The following is a 9662-nucleotide window of genomic DNA, read 5'->3' on the forward strand; positions in this document are numbered from 1 at the left end:
TGATTTCTTCATTGGCCGTTTTGAGATCAAAGTCAAGAAATTTCAAATCAGTAATTGGTGCAAAGCAAGTTGAAAAAGAAGCAAAAGTTTCTGGAATTGAATTGCTCAAGAATTCTGATTATAACACAGTTGAAAGTCGATCCCAACAGCTAGTAACTAAAACTCATATTATGATAAGACAGAAAAAAACAAAATCATGTTAGTAAGGATGAATGGTGTTAAGGAGGGTGGAAGGTCATTTGAATCAAGTCGGAAATACTCATAAACAGAGAGAGAATTGACCTAGTGTTGATAAGTGCAAGGGAAGAGTCGTCCAAAATCAAAAGAGCTTGATGACGATGACTTTAGACTGTTAGGCAAAATAAAAATAAACAAGATTAAGGTGGATTAGCTGAGATGACTAAAGCTTTGAGGAGGCTGGAATCGATTTGAATACAATCGGGATTGAACCAAGATTAAAGGAAAAGTCACCTAAATGGCACAGGAACAATCAGTTTGGATATAAGTGAGAGAACGAAGGTCCACATAAAATTTTACCACAAGGTTTGATTATCAATTCTGAACAGTTCAACTTGAACTTTTGAAAGCAATAGCTCAAATTAGTCAATTGTTGAATTCAGTCATAATAAATTCCCTAATCAATCTATGATTGGTATCCGAAATCCAAAACCCAAAGATTTCAAAATTAACTTGAAATTCAGTCGATTGCAAAAGTTTTGATTTTGATTTCAAAAAAGAAATGTCGATCTGATCGATTGATTGTGTGTGGTCCTAAATTGGGAGAGATTTGAAGTATAGAACTTGAAAATCTTGAAGCAATAAAGCAACCTAGAAGATTAATAGAATTGAATAAATCTGAAATCAAACTTGACAAGAAAGTGGTATATTGATTCGATTGATTTGAGAGTAAGATTTCTGATACATTGTTTGATAAGATTAAAGCTAACAATGAAATTGAAGTATGTGTGATTTCTTTTGAGTGTTTTGAATTATGTAGTTGGATTGTCGATGATATGTATTTGTAACAGTTGATTGAACCTTCAGTGCTTCGATTTTTTGACGTTGTTTCCAATTCTAAGGTTTAAAATCCTAGACACCCAGGAGAGGAAGTCAGCAAGATTGATTGAGAATCTTTCAAGAGTTCTTATTGATTTTTCCTTACTTTACTTGAGAGGATCGTCCTGGAGATAAGTTTGAATGAGAAGTTGATTCCGATTTTGAGACATTAGTGAAAGTGACCAACTTACCGCTATGTCCTTTGAGATTCGAGTTTCGTAATTACATATTCAGCTTTAACATTGCTCGCGTCCGACTGGCCATTTGCGATTCATCATGTTGGATATGTTGACGTTCGCGCGTAGCTTCCAAATCTCTGAGTAGCAGCACAGTGCAGTCGGAATAAAGCAAAGGGGTGCTTTGTTCACTGCAGCAATTAATACTGACGTCTTTAAGCTCAGCCCCATTTCACGGAGTTGCAGAATTGTGTTTTGATCTCAATCGCGATTAGTGAATGATGTTGATCCGCTAAGACCAGACCTTGAAATCGATTGTCCATCTTGATTACTTTAAACAAATCGATAAACAACTCTTGTGCTTTTTGTCGGTTGTGATTGAGGATTGAGATTCAATCAAATGGTAGGTTTGAGTCTATTTGGATATGTTTCAGATCCAATGATCCATAAAGATTCATTGATCATGGATACAGTCAGTCAACAAACAAATCTATTCAGGAGATATGAAAAGATGTACATATCTATAATTCTATTGAGACGCATGATCGAAGTGTGAGTTTGGTAAGGATGCCAGCTATCTTCTAGAACAACTTCAAGAACATAGACGGATTCATAAACGTATCGCTTCTCAAGTCCCCTGATCTCAAACATTAATAACTGTATCAGATTTATTGACGTGTGAGATAAGAAAAGTGAAAATCGACTGACGGTTCTCAAGGGAAATGATTAGGGATGATCAGCTGCTTGCACCAAGTTTTCCGGGAGGTCTTTTTCTGGGATCAGAACTCATGAGTTTCCAAAAGATATAGTTTGGATAAAAGAAACACCAAAGAAAGTAAACTCCTGATTTTCCAGCGTAAAATATTGGTGATATTGGTCTGATGACTTTTTCACTGACGTTCTATCAGAGTCAAGGTCCTTCCGCTCGATTAACTGAAAATTCTTCTTGAAGTTCATTTCTTGAAGTGATTTCTCTTCAGCCTGCGTAAAATAAAACTTTTGTGAATTGAGATCAAGATGCGTAGGCGACTGAGATGAAACTTACTGGTTCAGTACCAGTCGTTTCAGGAATTCGAACCAAGATGTTTGGATCTGGACATGTGTCTATACATGTCCTCTAATAATAAAAACAGCAGACCTTTGATCCAAATCAATTGGTGTGTTCCACAATTGTTTGCTTCAAGGTTTCTGTAGAAACATAGGCATCAACACAACAAGAAAAGGCTTCCGTCTGACTGTTCAAACAGACTTTACCTCTCAAAATGCTGGATTAATTTGGCCATTGATCTTTAATTCTTTTTTGTAGATCCACTCTAGCTAAAGCAAATCCTTGACCAATTTTACACTGAATTATGAAGGCTGTCTAAAGCTCCTCGGGTTTGATCAGTTCTTCCTTGGGTCGATACGGCCGGAAATCCAATCAATTAACTTCAATTAAATTGCGTGCTTCAGGATTGTTGGCTAGGTGTAGATTGACTTGCAAAATTTGTTTGCCAGATAAGGTGAAAAGAGGCGAGATAGCCGGCAGATGTTTGAAATTTAAATGAAGTGAACCACAGATGAATCTCAAGATGGTTCCTAAACTTGAAAGTTGCACTAATGGCAGATTTTGTGTGGTTTACATACGTTTGAACTGATGCCCCCCGATGGTTCTTATTTGATATGAACAATGACAATAACGATATTCAGTTGTATAGGGAGTCGGGACACTGCAATCAGTCGATAAATTAGTCGATATATGGATAAAGTAATTCATAGTTGTCCTTTAACTTGTAATGCATGATATGATGAAATGAAATGATTAATGTGTTACCGAGGAACTTACGATTATATTTGAGAGATCGAGTGAAGCTCGCTTGGCTGTAACTTCGGTTGGTTGAAACATCAGTTTGTTCAGCGGAATCAGTGGAGGTTTTGGACAATTTGTTGATTTTGTTCAATTTTGCTGTTCGCCTTTAACTTGAATGATGATCATCAGAAAAGCCTCTCGGTGTCCTTCTGTTTCATTGTAAGTTTTTGAACTTATTCAATACTGCGATATAATGATACTAATCATACTGTTTCTTTCTGCACACAATACTACCCAGCGCTGTCGCTTGGACCCTCTAACCATCAAGCTAATTGCATCACAGGCCCTACTTGTATAGTTTTTCTCTCATCTTATCATCGTTCCACCATCACAACCTCAGGATGCGATCAGATACCTTCCAGCGATGGAGGTGGTTTGCGCAGGTTGGCATAGATAGCCTCTGCATAACTTGAAATACAACCAGCACTTCCACTTACCACCTCTTTGCTGGATTGGTCATCCTTCCTGGGGTCATTCCATTTCATTCCCGAAATCCTCAAGCAACTAACCAGTTTAATCGTACTAACTAGTATATTTCTTTCGACAGACACCGGACTATAATGACAAACTTGGAACCCGGATGGACTACGCACAAGAGGTCTAAATTCGACGCTGCCGATGGGTACGTAGCAATGGCCAACCTCTAATATCCTAATGAGAACGCTCTTCCGATCACTGATGATGCTATGACCCTCCACAGCGATATCCAAATCAATGGCTCTGATGCCTGCTTACCGGGTGTTACATTCTTATCAGACCTTTTGAAAGGTATAGATGCTAAGAGGCAGACTGGATACAGTGATGCGGATGTAAGTTAATTTGAGTCTTTCTTACAGGCGCACAGTTGCTTATCCACTAACTATCTAATACCTATCTAACCTCACTTACTTTGTTCTACGATTGCCTTAGCTCCCAAAGCCCTTCGGCCAGGCGAAATCCTACGCGCATGTACCACATGAGTACCTTGCGCCAGATGGATTCCCCAAGTCTGACTGCTGGCTCAATCCTGCATGCAGATTTGTGGTACTTCGCAATGAAAATCCAAACAAAGGTAAAGGAGGAGTAGTGTAGGTTAAATCTTAGTTCTAACACCCAAAGGTAACTCTCCGTAATCAAACTGACTCTTTTGTTTTGCAGGCGCAGAGCACTGGACAAGTATCGCGAACAAAAGGTACCGGGAGTCCCACCTAATCCTCCTCTTCACCTTGTGAAAACGAGGCGGAAATCGCACACGTGAGTATAAAGCTTAGATAACCTATTTCATCTTAAGTCTGATAATGCCTATGGCTCTTTTGCATGACAGGCGCCATGCGAAAAGGGCTAGGAAGAACTTGGATACCAAAGCAACAGACCAGTCGCCTCAGTCCACCAGCCGCAGAAACGAAACGTACGATTGCCAGCGCTACAGGCTTAATGATCCTGTCCTACCATATGAAAACTACGATTGTACAATGGAAATAATCCTTGATACGTACAAAATTATTACCCATGGAAAAGGGCAATTTGGGGATCGGGATTCAAATGAACTGATCTTCACATACTCGTTTGACGACTGGGAATCTTTGACACCGGAGGAGTTTGATCTACATCAAAAGGATGTTGATACAATCTTGATGTCAACTAAGCTCTTTAAGAGATTACCAACTCCTAAAAGATTGGTACCACCTGCTGATAGTTGCGTACCTCCGATTTCACAAAGCAGGTTTTATCCTTTGATTATGTTAATTACAGGGTCTTACATTATGTGAATGCTGATTTGCTGCTGTTCATTTTTAGATACTTCAACTACGCGTATGACTAAAATTGAGATTTCAGACGAATTCAACCCACCTTCGTCGCCGCTCACTTCCCTTCCTCCTTCAGATGCAGAAGGCGAGGACAATCTACAAGATTATCAGTTCTCTCGCCACCAACCTACCAGCGATAATGCGGTACCAGGTTGTGGGGCAATTTCTGCTGATCGGTTATCCTCTCCTTTGACCTCACTCCCTCCTTCCGATGTGGAAGATTATCCAACATCGGGTCAAAATAAGTGTAAGGTCTGTAACCAATCAAAAGCGGTTAGTGACTATGTTTTGATTTGTATCAACCTGTTCAAATGTAATACTGAGATATTGTTAAACTAGCGTGATCAATCGGCTACCACCAACAAGGAATCAATTGATTATCGACCTACAATATCAAAGAGACGCAAACGATCGAAAACACAGAACGGCACTCTGATAGCAGTAAGTGACTATTTTGGAAATATTTATATATATACCTTGGGAAATCCGATACTAAGATGTTGTTTAATTAGCCTGACCAATCAGCTACTACCAAGAAGGAATTGATTGATAATACAACTACGTTATCAAAGAAACGCAAGCAATCAGTAACGACTAATGGTGCTCTGGTTCACGGTCGAATGCACTGTTTTGGTCAAACAGGAGGATACTCGCGCGACATCCTGATATCACCTTACACTCCCACCAAAGGGTCATCCAAATCTTTGTACAAGGAATTTTTGGACAGGCTACCTGATTTTGGTGCTCGAATTGGCGGAAGATTCAAGAGCTTTTGTGATGAAGGTTTTCTCGTCGCTCGCCAGCAACTTAACCTACTCCGGGCCCCTTCAATGGCTTCTACGTCAAAGTATCAACCCTCTGGCCCCCTCGACTTCGGCGCCAACTTTGCTTTTACGCTTGGCAATTTTTATAACAAACCTCATACTGATAATGACAAGGGCAAGGTCTACTGTCTTTGGTATCCGATTGATAGTCTTAGTGGTAAGATTGTAACCCAATCTGAAGGATTTGAGCTTGAGGGCGGGTGGTTTATTTTCCCCGAGTTCCGAGTGGCTATCAACTTTGGTGGTAAGGGTGCAGTTCAGATTGCATGGAATGGTAAATCGACTTTCCATCATACTATTCCTTCCAAAGAAAAAATTCGGCTTAACACACAAGGTGAGAAAGTCCATTACACCCCACCTGTGTCCCTTTCCTTTTCCCCTATAGTATCCGATGAGACAGAAAGTCCTATCATCGGATGTGTTCCGAATATACGCTTAGATCTAGCACTAGATCTTAAGTTAGAACTTTTGCCTCACTTTTTGTTTACAAGTCCGTTGGTCAGCTATGTAGGTAAAGCTCACCAGGCTTACCAGTACCTCACCACGCTCACCAGTTCACCAGCCTCACCAAAAACTTCCCACAAGCTCACCACACCCACCAGTTCACCAGGCTCACCAAAGACCTTACCACAAGCTCACCACCACACCAGCCATCACACTACCTTACCAGCTCACCAGGCTCATTGCTGACCCCACCAATACTTCACCAGCTCACTGCTTTCACTCACTACTGCTCTATCCCCACTACCTATACCAACAACCTGCGACTCTTATCATCCTCACCAATCTCGCAACATTCCTCTTTGACCATGCCTACAGGCAAGCAAAAACCCACCAAGCGACGTCCAACACCAAAAAAATCTTCAACCTCCTGGAAACCACCTCCCAAACGGCAGAAGACAAACAGCAAGCAACTTCTAACGCCTGAAGAGATCGCACTTGACGAATCAGACGCAGAGGATGAAGATTATCAACCTAACCTACAACTTGAAGAAGACAAATCAGACGACATAAGAACAGGAGACCCTACTGGTGAATCTCGATCTAGACCAGGTCCTTCAGCCAACAACTCAAGGCAACCCGCTCCTCCAACAAACACCGATTCCAACGCTAGGAAGAGAACACGCACTACCCAAACAGTTGCACCTCGCAATCCCATCACAACATCACTAACCCTTGAAAACTATTCAACCAATGGTCGACAGCTTGGAAGACCCGCGCTGGAGAAGTTGTTGAACGATCCAAAACGCAAGACTCAGAATCGCCCCCCATCAAACATTCTAGCTGAAGCTCAGGCACTACAGGGTTATTATACAATGGATAAGATGAGTCTCTCTCTGGTTGGAAACACCTCGCTTGCAACTCTGGAATCCGCACTGTGCGTATTTTTAATCCAATCAATTGTTGTCGATTTTTCCCTTCCCGTGCCAAATCCTCCTTCCTCCTTTTATCATCAACTGAAATATATGTTATTTATCAACTATTAACAGCTTTGAAGGACCTATATCGCGCGACCGCAATGGCTACACAACGTGGATGAGTTACAGCCTGGCCAACACAGCGGAAATCTCAAGTAAGTTCACACATTTGCATCACAATTCTATACTACTAATGAACTTCACACATGACAGTGCCTGCAGGGAGACAACCCGAGGGTTTTGCAGAACACAATCAAAACTGTCGCAAGTGGACACAACTGACCAATACTGAAAAAGAGATATTTCAGCCAAAACTATTTGAAAAGCTAGCCTACGCACATTTCTCAGAGATTGCCACACCAGTTTCCCAAGAAGAACGTGCATCCGATCAAGAGATAACTGAATACATGCCTCATTTCACTCAACTCGCCAATCTCACGAAGGTATCCACACATCTCAAAAGCGGTGTGCTGGGCCAGACAATAGCAAAGTCTCTTGCCGTCATTGAAAAGCGGGGTCGTGAAGAGATCGGAAAAGTAGCTATCCAGGTCAGCCGACTGTTCCAGAAGACCTCACAATGAAGAAGTCAAACTTACAATCTGATTCTCATGTAGCTCCAAAGTATATATAAACGCTTTGGCATTCATTCGCACCTTCTGGTTGCCAGCTGGAACCCAAAGACCAAGCTAGACGATCCCATGTGGAATCCCGAATATACAACGTGTCCTCGATGGGCCAAATATGCTAAAAAGAACCACCACCTTGCTAGGGACTTTGCCATTCGATCTACTGCCGCGCAAATTGAAAGCACCGATAACAAACAAGTCAGTAATGTCAACAACAAAACACCCCAGGAATCCATGAGGGCAAAGCTCAGCAACTTGCTGAATCACGAGATAAGTACGTGATGAATTATGAGTTAGTCCTCACCCTGTGGATGGTTAACACTCTTACTTCAGGAAAGAATTTGCCGAATCAGCCTCAGGGACCAAAGCAAGACGTTTATCCAAAGACTCCCAATCCACACGCAACCATAGCGAGCCGGCTTTTTCAAGGCGTCCAGTTGGCTGTCTCACTGCCAGCATTAAAGAGGTTCCCAGATGGGAATCTGGGTCCTAGTGATCAGATTCCCATCCTGCTACTGTTACACAGTTCCATGAATATTTCCTGAGTAGCCATTGTGATATATGTAGTCAATATTTTGAAATGTGTGTCTCAATCTGAGCAAAGTTACAGCATGTATTACACATGATTTTCTTATCTAGATGGGCAGACAAATGAGCGGACCTGTATGTAGCTGATAGCTAAGGATTTACTCAGAAGTTTGCACATATGTAGTGTATGCTTTATGGCTCAGATGTGCAGTTCAAGATGATTTGATGCTCCATTCTTCTCTCAATGATATTCCCAGCCTAGGTCATGTTCCGACCAGGGAACCTATTTAATGCTGGCAGTGTCTGCCAAGCCAACGACTCCAAAGTCACTCAGGAGATGCTGAGTGTAGGAGCCAAAGGCGGACGTCTTACCGACAAACAGGTGAAAGCTTGGATTGACGACATTGAAGAAGGGCGGTATTCCATACATATTGCAACGAACGATGGTGAAAGAACATCTTGAAAGCAAGCGTGGTGAGTTTTGCAATGCTATAATAAACAATCTACATTGAGCTTAACATGGTCATGACCGCATAGATCTCTACTCTACTCTCACCAAAACACTTGGGTCTATCTTTTGTCATCAATTTTTTATTTTTTCATCGAGTCTATCTTTTTGTGTTAAATTTTTATCTTTTTGGTCTCGAGTTCCTGTTGCGTCTGTGGTTAGCTATTGTGGGCCATCTATCAATTGCTTCAACAATTGTTGAAATCTACAAGTCGTTTGACCGCTTCCTACTGCTACAATAGTCGTCTACAAAGAAATCATTCACCTCTTATAGGATAGAGTCTCTATTTTAACACCCAAAAACTATGAGAGTGTATTTACTTTTTACTTTAACTTGACTAAGATCAAAGCCAAGGTATCAATGAAACGTCAAGTAATCTTTTAAATACTTTATGTTCAAACAGGTACACCATTTGAATAGGCGGGAGTGGGTTTCCGGTGGTTTTCCAAAGCGTCAATGACACAGTCACCTGAACATTGGTAATTTGCAGTCTACATCACTCTATGCAGAGCGTTAATCCGCCGGAAAGATGGGTATGATGATGGGTTTATATTAAATTTCATTTATTATGGCTGTAATGGGGTTAAATATGAAATGTTCAAATTACAAATTTCGTTCCTCAGAAGGGTCTCCTTTCACAAGGTACTTAGTTATGGCTTTGTATCATATTAAATTTCATCTTTTACAGCTGTAAAGGAATATCACATCGTCAAATTTTATAATCCGCCCCCAAGAAGGGCCTTCACTCAAGCGTTTACAGCTGTTCCTGGATTGCTTGCTTTTCTTACATGTTTTTCTTGACAATTTTTACATTTTTACATTTTTTATTTTTTTTGTAACTGAGTCCCAGTACCTGTTAAATATATCCCACATTCCTCAGATACGCTCT

General features: G+C 41.0%; 1 protein-coding gene across 1 annotated transcript; it reads left to right on the forward strand.

The window, feature by feature from the left end:
• Positions 1-4874: 4874 nt before the first annotated feature.
• Positions 4875-8018, forward strand: MELLADRAFT_69799 (uncharacterized protein; the record flags this gene model as incomplete). Its single annotated transcript, XM_007418920.1, has 7 exons — positions 4875-5120; positions 5208-5309; positions 5381-5455; positions 6589-7070; positions 7183-7265; positions 7324-7658; positions 7725-8018. 7 exons carry the CDS (start codon positions 4875-4877, stop codon positions 8016-8018), a joined length of 1617 nt encoding a protein of 538 aa, XP_007418982.1.
• Positions 8019-9662: the final 1644 nt, after the last annotated feature.

This window comes from Melampsora larici-populina, assembly GCF_000204055.1.
Source record: "Melampsora larici-populina 98AG31 unplaced genomic scaffold MELLAscaffold_113, whole genome shotgun sequence".
Classification (NCBI taxonomy): domain Eukaryota; kingdom Fungi; phylum Basidiomycota; class Pucciniomycetes; order Pucciniales; family Melampsoraceae; genus Melampsora; species Melampsora laricis-populina.